Below are 16,726 nucleotides of genomic sequence, written 5' to 3'. Positions count from 1 at the left end.
GCTTTGTCTGGCCTTTCACATGTTTGATGTATCTGCATTGGGGTGGAGTTGTTGACCAAATGGTAAAGTTGCTTTTGAAGAGGATCAGATAGATCATTGATATAGATAAAGATGAATGTAGGTCTGTGGAATGGCTGGGTCAGATATTAACGAGATAGAGAATAGTAGTGTATGAAGTCGGCTGCAATGATGGACGTCATTACTTGACTTGTGATGGGGAGAAGGCTGATAGGTCTGCAGTTGAGGGAATCGGTTTTGGAATTTCTCTTATCAATGGAAGTGATGTTTGTCACTTTCCAATATGGAGGAAATTGCCCATCCAAGAAGAACTTGTGAAAGAAGAGACGAGAAAGAGAATGATAGGACTGAAGCACAGTTCCTGAAGATTGGAGCACTCATGCCCATCTGTACCAGTTGCAGAAGAGGTATTGGGCTTGGTCACAAAAGGTTCTCCTTTATGGTAGCGTAGAAGTTCACACGCTGTCTGGAACATTCAGTAAAAGTGGAAAGTGTGGGTGCAGGAAGGGACCATTTGAAACCTTGGCCTCTTGAGTGAAGATGGAATTCAAGAACTATGCTTTTATGTGAGCGGTGTCTCGCATGACCACATCCGATCGGAGTGAACGAATGGAGGTGGAATGTGTACCAGACACAGGCCTGAGCAACTCCCACCAGGTTTTGGAGGATGGTGAGAGGATGGAGACGTTGGATCGCAGGAGAGCCTGATGTTGCTTCTTTGCACGACAGATACACAAAGGTTCCGAGCTGTGCGGAGAGAATCCAGCTTTCCGTCACTGGGGTTTGCCTTTCGCGAGGAAGGTGTGAGTTGTTTTATTGCGATGGCTTCACCAAATGCATCGATGTACCATGCTCAAGATGATGGACAGAAAACTTGTGAAGAAGACTAATGTCTGTTGTTGAATAAGTTCTAAGAGTAGTCGATGTTTTTGAGCGGATGTCATGGTGGATCAAAGAGCATATTTGAAGCTAGACCGTTTGACCAATCATCTTCAGCAAGTTCTTATTGAAGTCTGCATCTTGTGGGTTTTCTAAGTGCCAAAGAGATTTTTTGCCAAATATGGTCTGAACAGCCTCGAGGAGCAGGTAAGAGGAGAGGTTTCATATCACAAGGTAGAGTAATCAATGGTTGCCATGTGCAGAGATTACAGGATGATGTGATGTACAAATAACCCATAACGATCTGTGACGTCCATTCGATCACAATAGCAGACTTTGTCAATCCGTATGATCGAGCAGTTGTGGAATCAAGGTGAATCTGCAGAGTTGTGTGGAATCAAGGTGAATCGGACATACCGAGATGTCCGAACATCGCCTGGTGATGCACGATAAATGCATGGGGTAAGTGTTGGAGCAGTTCGAGGAACGGAGAGAATGGCAGAGCAGGTGCACAGGAATGAGGACTGGAATGGGAATTGGGGTGCGTGTCAGGGAGGTGTTGTGAGAAGGCGTATGTAATTAATAGATTCCGTTTTTCAACAACTCTTCTTTTTCTATCACGACAACAGGAGGTGCTTGATGTGATTGATCTGCAGAACAAATTTCCTTACGGTGCCAGAGTTTAGTTTTACAAGCAAGTTGCCCATACCTACGCCTGCACACAATTCTAAACGGAGTAGGGATGGAGAGGGCAAAAATGCAATGAGCATCTTCCGTCATCAAGCCAGCAAGCTGGGAGCAACGATTCAAACTTGTTGGAGCACCTGATGCAATCTGAATGCTCTCATGGTGGCGAGGCGGTCCATTTGAAATTGATTGTTCGACAGATGTAGCTTTCTGATGCCTCGGGTCCATAATTAAACTTGTTTTGGTGTCAAAGCCAGTGACTGGTCGGAAAATTGCCAAAAGAACCACTTGGGGTTTCATTGTGAATGTTCCGGAGTGGGGAGTGAGTGGATCTTTAACAACACATGTACATAAGCGTGGTGGTGCATAAGCGTGTGTGGTGTGCTCGTACAGTTGTGCCGGTCATTGTGTGGGCACACAATGACCGGCACAACTGTACGAACACACTACACTGTTGTTCCACCCATGGACCAAGTGAATGTTGCTGCTCATGAGCTCACCATGATCACACTGAGGGCGTCGTGCTGGACTTCACTCCTTCACGGCTCAGAAAGTGTGTGCATTGCATCATGTTTACCGGTTCGTATTTGGATGGACACATGCTTGAATCCATGGACAGAGCCATCACATCACAGCATAGTGTGTGTGTGTGTGTGTGTGTGTGTGTGTGTGTGTGTGTGTGTGTGTGTGTGTGTGTGTGTGTGTGTGTGTGTGTGTGTGTGTGTGTGTGTGTGTGTGTGTTCATGTTTGGATGGACATATGCTCAAATCCATTGACAGAGCCGTTGTATCATGGTGATGTTGTGGAAATGTAAAGTATCTATTTTTATATTCGTGCTTTCTCTCTTCGCACCAAGTTTGGGGATCCTAATTTGTAACCATTTTGGGCCCACTTTGTGTGGGAAACTTGAGGCAGGAATAGTCGAGCTCCTTTGGGAAGTGGTTCAGTTTTCACATTTCCTTTCTTCCTTAGGTCTTTGATAAACCGAGTGGTTTGTGTCCATTATTGGTGACGATGTGTTCATATTTTCCATCGCAGTCTGAGATTTATTCTTTTTACAAAAAGATCCGGGCACTTTTTAACATTGATCTGTTTGCATTGCCATGACAACCTAAGCATGTTTTGGGCATAGTATCGGAGGGATAAAAATTTCCTTATTTCTACGAGGAAACTTGTTCGTTCCATCATGGAGGAAGTAAAAGGAAGTTCATTCCCCCTTCTCACCTGATGTGCTCTACCTGCCCGGCCTAGTGGTCATTGTACAGTCTTATATCCACATATTATATTATATTATACTGTCTTATATCCACATATTATGTTATATTATATCATATTCTACTATATTATACTGTCGTATATCCACATTTTATATTACATTTTACTGTCATATCCACATTTTATATTACATTATACTGTCTCATATCCACATATTATATTATACGATATTATACTGTCACATATCCACATTTTATATTACATTATACTGTCTTACATCCACATTGTATATTATGTTATACTGTCCTATATCCACATTTGATATTATATTATGTTATTCTATATTATACTGTCTTACATCCACATTTTATATTATATTATTGTCTTATATCCACATATTATATTGTACCATCATATATCCACATATTATATGATATTATATTACACGGCCTTATATCCACATTTTATATTCCATAATCCTGTCTTGTATCCACATTTGATACTATATTATATTATCCGATGTTATACTGTCTTACATCCACATATTATATTGTACCATCATATATCCATATATTATGTGATGTTATATTATACTGTCGTATGTCCACATTTTATATAGCCTGGTGTTGGCGCAGTGGTTAGAGCAGCGGCTTGGGATCCAAAGGTCCTGAGTTCAAGCCCCGTTGGGACACTGAATTAATACACCAGGGGGTTGACTCAGCCTGTCATCCTTCCGAGGTCGGCGAAATGAGTACCAGTGTACTGGGCCGGTGTATACCCCGGTTAAAATAGGTGTACCATATCCCTGTGTTGTAAGAGGCAACCAGGGTTGCGTCAGGAAGGGCATCCGGTGTAAAACATGTGCCGAATCATTATGCGGATCAAATGATTCGCTGTGGCGACCCCGAACGGGAGCAGCTGAAAGAAAAAGAAGATGTCCACATTTTATATTACATTGTGCTGTCTTATATCCACATTTTATATTATATTATAGTCTTATATCCACATATTATATTGTACCATCATATCTCCACATATTATATGATATTATATTATACTGTCTTGTATCCCCATTTTATATCATATTATACTATATTATACAGTCTTATACCCACATGTTATATTATACTGTCTAATATCCACATTTTAAGGCCCGGTCACACCTTGACGTTTTAGCCAACGTATGCCGATTTTTGAATTTTTTTTCTAAAACGCTGGCAAACGTTGAATACGTTATGGGTAAGTTTTGATAACATTAAGAGCACGCTGGCATACGTCGTAGTACGTTGCCATAAGTCGTTGTACGTTGGCTTTAAACATTGTACTTTTCGGTTGTCCTCAAATTTTTTCATGCTTGAAATTTCACGACGTATGCCGGCGTATGACTCACACGTTCCGCTACGCTGGCCACAAGTTGTAGGCACGGTCTGCGATCGTTGATAGACGTCAACACATGCTACTTGTAAGTTAATCATAAGTTGAGACACGCCGAGGTAATGTTTAGCGTACCCGAAACTTATTTCCTACCTATGATTAATGTGTTGTTGGCACGTTACGCGATCGTTGCCACACGTCGACAGACGTTACTTTTAAGTTACTCATAGGCTGAAAGACGTCAGTATAATGGATCGTCCTTGCGTCAGCGTCCACGGCCAGGACACTTATTTGCAGCATTCTTCAAACTTTTCTTCGGCATGACGAGGATGTTCACACTTCGATGTCGAGCTTGGCTATGATTCCAATTGTCCATCGGCAGCATCTATTTAAAATAGTCGAGTTTGAGCATTTTAACACGTTAAGAAGAAACGCTTCAAATTTCCAAACCCCAGCGTCAAAAAAAACAAACAAAAACAAAAACAAAAAACAAAGGCGAGTGACAGCAATTTAAATCGTTCATTGTAAACAATGAAACTAGCTGAGTGGTGCCATTTCAAAGTCGTTGAGTGTAAAAAAAATCCAATTGTTGAGCGCAAGCGTCTACTTTCAATAGTGGAGATGCAGCCATTTAAATCGTTGAGTGGCAGCCTATGAACCTACCCATGGACACGCGGACGCAAGGACGATCCATCATAACCCACACCCTCCCCCTCACACCCACCTACTACTGCCAACATGAACAAACTACTACTAATACTCATACTAACACTGATACTGATACTGATACTGTTACTGCTGACATGGACATCGACTCAAAAAGGACTCGAAAACACTGTTGGGTTCCCCTTTTATGAACACCATTTTTATATACCAATTCCCAAAACCGCTGGGAACACGTCTTTATATGGCAGTTGTAAGCTAGAAACACATTCATTTTTTTTTTTGTCGACCGGAAGACGTCATTGGAATACATCTACATACGTCGATGTGTGTTGGGACTACGTAAAGAATTGGTTCAAAGCACGTCAAACATAAGTTAGAAATAAGTTTCGCGTAAAAAAGACATTACCGCGACGTGTTTCGACTTATGAGTAGCTTATAAGTAGCGTTTGTGGACGTGTGTAAGCGTCCACATATCGTGTGTAAAACTTATCCCCATCGCATGCGGAACGTGTGTCATACGCCGAGTACGTCGTAAAATTTTGAACATGTTCAAAATTTCTTGACGTACTCTACTTACTACGACTTATGATAGCGTATTTAGCGTTGTACTCACGTATACCAAACTTACCCATACCGTATTCGACGTGCCCCAACATTTTAGACACACTTTTTGTTACGTCGGCATACGCTGGCAAGATCGCCAAGGTGTGACCGCGATTTTGACCCTTCCATTTCTACGGCAGTTATGATTCGAATCGTTGTGCGTCAGCCTTTTAATAGGCTACGTCACGACATCGTCGGCGATGCGTGCAACGCGCTATGCCTGAGTTAGACTATCGTTGGGCATCGGTTGTGTAGGCCGACAACAAGTTCAGCATTCGTTGGTATAAGTTATCTATAACACAACGAAACGTTCTGTGTAGTTACCAATGCGTTACACATAAGACCAAGTCGCTATGAATACGTCCGAATCTTTAAAAAAAAACATCAAAAGTTCAACGTAAGCCAGCGTTTTACATAAATTTTAACACGTTGCCATCGCTGGCTAAAACGTCAAGGTGTGACCGGGCCTTTATATTATGTTATAGTCTTATATCCACATATTATATTGTACCATCATATATCCACATGTTATATTATACTGCCTTAAGGCCCAGTCACACATTGACCTTTTAGCCAGGAATGGCAACGTATAAAAATGCACGTAAAACGTTGGCGTACGCTGAAGTTTTGAGTTTTTTTTTTTTTAAAGTTTTGGTCGTATTCATAACGTGTTGGTCGTATGCATGACGTATTAGTAACGGGCACAGAACGTTTCGTTGTGTTAAAGATAACTTATACCAACGAATGCTTAGCCAGTTGTAGGCGTTCACAACCTATGCCCAACGATAGTTTAACTTAGTCATAGTGCGCTGCACGTATCGCCGACGAACTCGTGGCGTTCTCTGTTAAAAACCTGGCCGCACGCCGATTTAAATCATAACCGCCTGAAAATTGGAAGTGTCAACATCGCAGTCACACCTTGACGATTTAGCCAGCGTATGCCGACCAATGAAAAATGTGTCTAAAACGCTGGGACACGTCGAATACGGTATGGGTAAGTTGTGTACGTTAGGAGCACGATGAAAAACAATGAAGTACGCTGGCATATTACGTGGTACGTCTAGTACGTCGTGAAATTTCAAGCATGCTGAAAATTTTACGACGTACTCGACGTATGGCTCACAAGTTCCGCATACGCTGGTATAAGTTCTCAGCACGCTCCGCAATCGTTTACACACGTCGGCCACACATTACTTGTAAGTTACTCATAAGTCGAAACACGTCGAGGTAATGTTTACCATACCCGAAACTTAATTTTTAACCTACGAGTAACGTGCTTTGAACCTATTAGTAGCGTGCTTTGAACCTATGAGTAGCGTGCTTTGAACCTATGTGTAACGTATCTCAAACGCACATTGGCGTATCTAGACGAATTTGATTGACGTCTTCCGGACGACCACAGAACTTGCTGAACGTGTTTCTAACTTACAGCTACCGTATAATGGCGATTTGGCAGCGTTTAGGGGAATTGGTATATACAAATGGGCTTCACAAGAGGAACCCGTCAGTGTTCCAGACTCCATGTTGAGCAGATGTCAATGTCAGTATCAGTGGCAGTAGCAGCAGTAGTAGTTCGAGAGAATTTAGTGATGTCGATGTTATTAGTAGTAGTTCGAGAGAATTTAGTGATGTCGATGTTAGTAGTAGTAGTAGTCGAGAGAATTTAGTGATGATGTTGGCAGTAGTAGTATTAGTAGTAGTAGTAGCAGTAGTAGTTGCAGTAGTAGTAGTTCGAGAGAATTTAGTGATGTCGATGTTGGTAGTAGTAGTAGTTCGAGAGAATTTAGTGATGTCGATGTTAGTAGTAGTAATAGCAGTCGTAGTTCGAGAGAATTTGTGATGTCGATGTTAGTAGTAGTAGTAGTAGTAGAAGCAGTTGTAGTAGTTCGAGATAATTTAGTGATGTCGATGGTGGTGGTGGTAGTAGTAGTAGTAGTAGTAGTAGTAGTAGTAGTAGCAGTTCGAGAGAATTTAGTGATGTTAATGTTGGTAGTAGTAGTAGTAGTAGTTCGAGAGAATTTAATGATGTCGATGTTATTAGTAGTACTGGTAGTCATTCGAGAGAATTTAGTGATGTCGATGTTGGTAGTAGTAGTAGTCGTAGTAGTTTTACATTCAAGTAACGTGTTGCAAAGTGTGAACAACGTTCGTGTAGCGTGCTTACAAAACGTTACTCATTGGTTAAAAATAAGTTTCGGATACGCTAAACATTACCTCGACGTGTTTCGACTTATGAGTAACTTACAAGTAACGTGTTATCAACGTGTGTCAACGATCGCATAACGTGCCGACAACTTATGGCCAGCGTAGCGGAACGTGTGAGTCATACGCCGGCATACGTCGTAAAATTTCAAGCATGAAAAAATTTGAGGAAAACCCAAAAGTTCATCGTTTAAAGCCAGCGTACTACCACTTATGGCAGTGTTTTTCAGCGTGGTCTTAACATATACAAAACGTACCCATAACGTATTCGACGTGTACCAGCGTTTTACACAAATTTTCCAAAAATCGGCATAAGCTGGGTAAAACGTCAAGGTGTGACTGGGCCTTTACATCCACATTTTATATTATATTATAGTCTTATATCCACATAGCCTGGTGTTGGCGTCGTGGTTAGGGTAGCGGCTTGGGATCCAAAAGGTCCTGAGTTCAAGCCCCGTTGGCCACTTGAATTAATACACTCCAGGAGGTTGACTCAGCCTGTCATCCTTCCGAGGTCGGCGAAGTGAGTACCAGTGTACTGGGCCGGTGTATGCCCCGGTTGGAACAGGTGTGCCATATCCCTGTGTCGTAAGAGGCGACTAGGGTTGCGTCAGGAAGGGCATCCGGCGTAAAACATGTGCCAAATCACTATGCGGATCATACGGACGATACGCTGTGGCGACCCCTAACGGGAGCAGCCGAAAGAAGAAGAAGAAGAAGAAGAAGAAGAAGATTATATTGTATTATACTGTCTCATATCCACATATTCTGTGATATTATAGTCTTATATTCACATATTATACCATCTTATATACACATATTATACTATATTATATTATCCTGTCTTATATTCACATATGATATTACACTGTCTCATATCCACATATTATATAATAATATATTATATTACACTGTCCCAAATCCACCCGTTACATCGTGACTCACCTGCCCATTGTTTGGTAGTAATCCAGTGATTATTGGTATTTTTTGAATTGTTTGCTCGGATCTCCATCGGGTAATCCAGTGATTATTGGTATTTTTTTGAATTGTTTGCTCGGATCTCCATCGGGTGTCGTGTTCTTCGTGAAATTGTACCAAGGAGTATGATTGTTTGTGAAAATGCCGCACCGTTGAACTTGTGCCCATTGCACAAGAATCTCATCTACCAGACGAGTGTTTTGTGATGACACATTCAGTGTTTCTGGAGTGAATCCACCTGTTTGTTCCTGAATTTCCTCGTGAGGTTCTTCTATAACTGTCACATTCCAGTTTCACTTTGATAGTTTTTCCTGTGCTGTGTGCTGTGTGCCCATTTTGTTTTGTGTCTTTATAAATTAATTTGTACTTCATTGGACCTGACATTTATCGAGCCTTTAATATTCGATCACAATGCTTCGGATTGGCCTGTTTGTTGTTTCCATCTGACCACGTGTGTCACGATGCTGCGATCCCAGGATCAAATCCCATACACCATGTTGATTTCTTCATCATCATGCAATGTCTTCGTCATGCACATGATGACTGTACATCGAAGGCATTTCCATGAGCGTTTGATGTTTGCTTGTTTTTCAACCTTAAACTTTTGCTTTTCCCATGAGCCTGCATTCTTCATGCTTTTGGCAGTCAGGCAGTTTGCTGTCCATCATACAAGAAAGACTCTGTTTGTTGTAACTGTACCAAAATTTGATATTTCTGTCCATATTTCATGGATAGATCACTATTCGAGCTGTTTGTATCCCAAACCGATATAATCTGTGCATGTTTAAAACATAGTCTAACGTAGTGCATCAGACATCATTGTTGAAGCTCTAACCTGTTGAGAAGGTGATTCCACACCAGGCGTGAGTCCAACAGGATTGTGCAGGGGTAGCATACTTGCGTGTCGAAGGATTGTGCAGAGGTGGCATAGTTGGGAGTTTAACAGGATTGTGCAGGGGTAGCATACATACTTGGGAGTCCAACAGGATTGTGCAGGGTAACATACTTGGGAGTTAAACAGGATTGTGCAGGTGTAACATATTTGGGAGTCAAACAGGATTGTGCAGAGGTGGCATACTTGGGAGTTTAACAGGATTTTGCACCTGTGAGATACTTTGAGTTTAACCTTTGAGGTGTATAGTCAGGGTTCAATTCACGACCCGACGACAAACCGTCAAATTGGCAATTGGCAGGTTGGGTTTTGAATCGCAAAGTGCACTGTCCTCGGATGGACGTGAAGCCGGGTCTCCAAATCTGCCAGCATGGTTTGTGGGTGCTTAAAATCCTACGGTTTATTTTGTGAAGAGTGGACGGGTTGACAGGAGCAACCTGAACGAATCTCAAATTCCTACCTGTATTTGGTCGAACGTCGGACCCTGGCCAGCTGGTTCATTAAAAACTTTGGGCCAATCTACCTCCGATGACTGTATCACAGGATGACAGGATTATTGGGCTCATTAAAATATCATACTTGCAGTAATAGTGGTAACAAGTAATCATGGGATTATAGTTAATAATGTACTTGACAGGAAGCACATTGTGGGCCTATATGTGTGTAATGTCAATAAACCAATATGCACAATCCCCGAGCTGGAGTTAAAATGTGAGAACAGGCCGAACCAAGGAGAGCTTTGAATGTGGTATTTAATGGATGTTCGTATTGCACATTTTATCCCATTGTTGTTCATTACGTTGAAAACATTCACCGTTTATGGTAATATCACCAATGTTCCTCTTGCTTCTAGGGACAATTTTGTGACTCGTGTTATGCCAACATTCCTGACAAGGCCAGGCCGATCGTGTATGCCGTGGACGGTACGGAGCGCTGGTGGCAGAGTCCCCCTCTCTCACGAGGTCCCCAGTACAATGAGGTGAACGTTACGCTGGATCTCGGGCAGGTGAGTGTTTGTGTTGCCACTGGTTGAGTGTGTAGTGGGTGCTGTGATGAATGCGATACTTGATGGCACATCAAAACAGGTCATGATCCCATGGTATGAAACATGGTGCTCATGTGGCTCAAATGCCACGCAGAGTAGTTTATGTTGTAATGTTTGAAAGTGTGTACATTGCCTCCAACTATACATAAAACAACGTATGGAAAGTGGGAACATCGGGGTGGGGTATCTCATCATGTTTGTACATGTCTGTAATATGTCGATGGACTCCGATGGAACGCCTCCCATCTTTATCTCCTCCACAGAAGGTGGATGGAGGTTATGTTTCATGTCTGTCTGTCTGTCTGTTTGTTTGTCTTGGCAAAAAACTTTTTTTTGACAAGTATATTGATCCCTTCCTTTTGTTTGTCTGTCCGTTCACCTTTAATCGCCTTCACGTCACCATTTGAAACCGATCTTCACGAAACTTCATCGAATGGTGGAGGTGGTGGTCCCACAGAATCCGATTTATTTTTGAGGGCAAAGGTCAACAACCTTTTCAAATTTCTAAAATCCTTAATTTTCATCTGATTCACTTCAAATTTGAAGAGGATTTGCATGTCATGGGAAGAGGATTTGTGCAAGGTCAACATGGGCCACATTTCTGAAATTGTCAATTTCCATCTGATTGATGTGAAATTTGAAGAGGGTTTGCATAGCAGGTCACTGAATTCAACCACCAATTATTTTTGAGGTCACCATCTGACAAAAGGTCAACATAGGCCTAATTTCTAAAATTGAGAGGTTGGGTGAAAAACGCTTTATATATGTATATGTGTGTGTGTGTGTATATATATATATATATATATATATATATATATATATATATATATATATATATATATATATATATATATATATATATATATATATATATATATATATATATAGTTACGGATTCGCGCCCGCCGGCGTGCTGACGGCCACGTAACTCGAATCGCGGCACGTCGCCCACCGGACGGACAATCCAGTCGTGACCCTCTCGGACTAACGCCGGGAACCAGTCACGGGTGGACCTTTCGGTCTCACCGCGATCGAGCCAATCGGCCCCCGCGTGGGATAGGGTTGCTCGCCAAATTCGACCTACCTAAGTACCCACACGGAGGGTAGACCGGGCGATCGCACCTCGCCGCAGGTCGACTTCGGACACGGGCCACTTAAGCGACCCGTTCCGTACTATCGGGATAACGGAGCGGTGTTATCGTCGGCCTCGACGGTTCGATTAATTATCGGGCGTATTCAGCCCACTACCAACCCTTTACGTGAAGCAAGATGAGGATTCAATGAGAGAAATGACGAAGCGAAGCGGGAAAGCAGTTCAACATAAAGCACATTTATTCGCGATGAACGGAAAGCACACATATACAATTCCACCAAAAGCACATAGAAGGAAAAGAAACACAATGCAATTTTACACAAAAAGCAAATGTAAAAGCGAAGACACAATGCAGAGCTATCCGACTACCGAGCACACGGCAACACTTATACAATTCTACTTCACAAACGGCGCCGACAACACATACCCAAAACCAAGAAAAAGAACACCCTCAAGGATGAGGCGGGCCTGAGGCCGAGACCGGGTCGGGCCTACCCGTCTGGTGATGAGACGCGGAGCGGCGATGGTGCCTCAACTCCGCGGGCCTCGCGGACAGTGTCCGGTAGGGGGTGGGAAAGGGGCCCCCTTGGTCGCACTATCTCAGCGCGGGGGGAAACAGGAGGGGGTTGCTGATGCTCGGGGAAAGGAGGATTTTTACTCTGTCTCGAGTCCCGCGACGAGCGTCTCCACCTCGACCAGGTCGCGCCGTCGGCCTCCCTGGTGTGCAGCTCCCGGCACGACGCGAGCACCCCCTCGTCTGCCTTCGCCGCCTCTCCACAGCTCCGTCCTCTTCGCTCCGACTCCAATGCACACGACGACGACCAACCACCCTTTTCTGACGAACGCAGCCGCTTATATAAGCCCCGTGGCTTCGCCTTTGACCCCCTGCCTTCGACCTTTCACCTCGCTCCCCATTGGCCCGAGAAAAAGTGGGCGTGAATGCATTTTGATCCATGAATTTGCATATAGCGACCGCCCTCCAACGCCCTGGAGGCGGGGCCAAATCGCCCCTCGCTCACCGATTGGACGGCACAAAAGTGGGCGTGTGTCGTTTTTGATCCGTTTTTGGAGCGGAAAATCCATGGTTTTGTACACGCTGTTCGGCACGCGCCCTGCACGAGTCCAATACCGGTACCCACAAGCGGCGCAAGAACGGTGGCGATGCGACGGTTGCGAGGTGTGACGGGAAAGGTCGTGGCTGTTGTGGTGAAGCGGCGTTGTGGTGGGTGGTTGATGTTGTGACGACTGTTGAGACGCGGTTGGCGGTGGTAACAATGGCGGTTGGTCCAAAATAAAGATAGTAAAAGAAAAACGGCTATCCTGAAGAGTCGCAGCATGCATGAATGACATTTATTCCCTCTAGACAATGGGTTTGGGCCTAACTACACATATACTTACCGAGATATCTCACCTAAGGGACCTGAATGGTGGTTTGCGAATTTGGTAACCACAACAATATATATATATATATATATATATATATATATATATATATATATATATATATATATATATATATATATACATATATTGTTGTGGCCACAGGTACCGAGACACCAGCTTGTCACTCGGGGATTAATCACCGGTTGTCCCCGGAAGAGCCGGACCTGGGGCCACCGCTCACAATTAACGTTGTGGTATGGTGGGTTGTTTTAGAACCACGAACGCCACCCAGTTAACCACGAGTTCCAGTGTCTTCCGTCTAATTATGCCGTTTAACCAGAAGTCACGTGGCTACCTGAGTGGGGAGCGCGCCCTCGGCGAAGCACCAATCTTATATTGATGAGATCTTAATTTGGGCGGCCGAGCGTTTTAACCGCTGGTGCTTGCCGACTATTTTTGGTCAAATCTGTGGTAATTACCTCCGAGTCTATCTCGGTTTGGACCATGCTAGACCAATTGAAGGAAAGGACAAACACGGACAGGTTGGAAGTCAACAAATGATTTATTAATAATAAAATAAATAAATAAAAAGAACTCTTTATTTCCTGAGGTAAATAAATGAATAAAGTACAAAGCAATCAAAATTAATAGTTAATCAGGCAAAATCAATCAAAGTGACAGGAAAGAGACAGAGAGCAGATGGTTATCGGGGGTTGACTTACAACTAAACACAGACAAGGGTACCCAGCAGATCATTCAAGGGGGGGGAGAAGAGTCGTCTCGCTCACCAGAGAGAAGTCGTCCGTGAACTGAAAACATCCTGAAATGTGTGTGTGCATGTCTTGTCCGTAGCCAGCACCCAGCCTTGCCGTGCACCCACTCGCCAATAGCCTTGAACACTAGTCGATGCCTGGGAGGGGGGGGGCACCGAGATCATCTGTCACGGGTTCAGACCCTGCTGCTGCGACACGGGCAGCTCCTCACATGTCACGAACCTGGTGACGTCCAGTGACCCACACGGTCCGTTGGTGACTGACCCACGCCTCACTCGTTGGTGACCGACCAATGCCTCACTCATTGTCGGCGCTGCTCACACCCACACCCACATGCACACCACACACTCGCTTGCTCAAGCACTGGGAAGGACGAATTGTCTCTGGCGCTGGTCATACACCCACACACTCACTCGCTCACTTCCTTGCTTGCGTGCTTGCTTTCTGCTTCTTCCCTCATGCGCTGACTTTCTCCTTTTTTAACGGACCTCTCCAATTATTTTGATATATGTGGCCTGTCTTGGCGGGTGTAGAGTTCGCCCAAGCTCACCCTGCCCCACTTGCGTACCATTACCATGACAACCGGTGCGCTCGAAAAAGGGCGGGCGTCAGCACTCACGAAATAAATATGTGCATAAACGTGTCTGTCGTAAAGAAAAAAGCTTCCAATTAGAGAGGGGATCTATTCTTTACCCTTCTCAACACATCACATTTAAAATCCCATTAGACATGGGGATGGGGCTAATCTGAACATGCATTTAAGGAAATAACTGTCTGAGGACCTGGATGTGTGGATGCATTAATCGGACCAGATTCTAAAATTCATAACTATATGTATATATATATATATATATATATATATATATACATATATATATATATATATATATATATATGTATATATATATATATATATATATATATATATACATATGTATCCCTGTGTCGTAAGAGGCGACCAGGGTTACGTCAGGAAGGGCATCCGGCGTAAAACATGTGCCAAATCACTATGCGGATCATACGGATGATCCGCTGTGGAGACCCTTAACGGGAGCAGCCGAAAGAAGAAGAAGAAGATATGTATATGTGTATATGTATATATATATATATATATATATATATATATATATATATATATATATATATATATATATATATATATATATATATATATATATATATATATATATATATATATATATATATATATAGGTCAGGTATGGGAGCATGTGCCAGAACAGCGCGTCGCTGCGTCCACTTTCCGCCGGTACTCCAGGGGCCTCCGTCTGGCTATCCCCCAGGCAGATGCCAGGCCCATCCCCATCTCCTTGAGATGATGGTCAACCTGCTGCAACCATGAGGCACGTGGTCGGCTCACTGGCCTCCTCCACTCATGAGACTCCCTCGCTGAGAGAATCTGGCGAGCAGGATCAGCGTCAGGAAAACGAGCCACATGTCCATACAGCCGCAACTGACGCTCACGGACTATGCAGGTAACAAATCTCATCCGAGTCTCTCTCAGCAACCGCTCGTTGGACACAAAATCTGACCAGCGATAGCCAAGGATTCTCCGAAGAGACCTGGTACCAAAGGAATTAAGTCTCCGTCTCAGATCCTTGGTCAGAGTCCAAGTCTCGCACCCATAGAGCAAGACTGGAAGTACCAAGGACCTGAAGACTCGGACTTTCGTCCTCCCGCACAGGTACCGGCAGCGCCACACCCCATGATCCAGTGAATCCATGACTCCCCAGGCCCGACACAGACATCTATTGACCTCTGACTCGCAGCCAGCAGAGACATGAATATCACTGCCAAGGTAAGTGAATCTCTCCACGACCTCAACATCCTCACCACAAACAGACACAGACAGGACAGCAGCATCCAAGATGTCACCGAAAGCCTGGATCTTAGTTTTGACCCAAGAAACCCGTAATCGCAGCGGCTCCGACTCCTCATTCAGCACCTTGAGGGCCCCCAAAAGGATGTCTAAAGTCTCCGCAAAGATGACTGCATCATCTGCGAAATCAAGGTCCGAGATCTTGACATTCCCAAACGATGCACCGCAACTTGATCTCTCCAACATCCTCCCTAAAATCCAGTCCATACAAGTGCTGAAAAGTGTGGGGGCAAGTACACATCCCTGTCGAACTCCAGTAACAACTGGAAATAAGTCAGAGATGGTACCACCACACTTCACAGCACTCTCAGTACCAGAGTAGAGTTCAGACATCAGATCGATCAGTTTTGGTGGCACCCCACGAAGACCAAGAATCCTCCAGAGGACATCCCGATTCACTGAGTCGAACGCTTTACAGAGATCAACATAGGCTGCAAGCAGCCCCTGCCGAAACTCTCGTCTGCGTTCGGTGAGGACACGAAGGGCAAGGATACGGTCAATCGTTGACCTCTTTGGTGTAAAGCCTGACTGCTCTGGACGCTGGTGCTCAAGCAGATGGTGGCGAACCCGATCAATCATTATCCGAGCAAAGACCTTGCCCGGCACTGAGAGCAGCGTCACCCCTCGGTAGTTGTTGCAGTCTTGGCGCTCACCCTTCCCTTTCCAGAGAGGGACAACAAGGCCCCTCTTCCAATCAGTTGGGATGATGCCTGTGTTCCAGGCAGAGCACAAAACTGCATGCAATGACACGAGTGCAGCACTTCCACCAGCCTTGAGAAGTTCGGCATGGATGCCACAGATCCCTGGAGCTTTGCCCCGTTTCAACTGGTTCACCGCAGCCCGTGTTTCCACAAGCGTAGGTGGACCACAGTTGATTCGAGGGTCAGCAACAGGGATTGTAACACCCTTGACGTCCAATTCGACAGCTGGGGGATCAGCCTGGTACACCGCTCAAAGTAACCGGCCCAGCGGGCCTTCACTTCAGACTCCTCTGTCAAGAGCCTACCACTCTCTGCTTGAA

The 16,726-nt window shown here is 44.2% G+C and overlaps 1 protein-coding gene across 1 annotated transcript in view; it reads left to right on the top strand.

Annotated features, from left to right (window-relative positions):
• Positions 1-16,726, top strand: part of LAMA5 (laminin subunit alpha 5) — a 406,222-nt gene that overhangs the window by 15,492 nt on the left and 374,004 nt on the right. The window contains exon 2 of the mRNA XM_085862975.1: positions 10,368-10,520. Coding sequence (XP_085719101.1) covers positions 10,368-10,520 — 153 coding nt within the window. The remainder of the gene's footprint in view (positions 1-10,367; positions 10,521-16,726) is intronic.

The sequence above is a fragment of the Eptatretus burgeri genome, chromosome 17, assembly GCF_056783735.1.
Source record: "Eptatretus burgeri isolate ZD-2024b chromosome 17, Ebu_testis_v1, whole genome shotgun sequence".
Taxonomy (NCBI): domain Eukaryota; kingdom Metazoa; phylum Chordata; class Myxini; order Myxiniformes; family Myxinidae; genus Eptatretus; species Eptatretus burgeri.
Note: the sequence above shows the minus strand (reverse complement) of the source record. Positions and strands in the feature narration are given on the sequence as shown.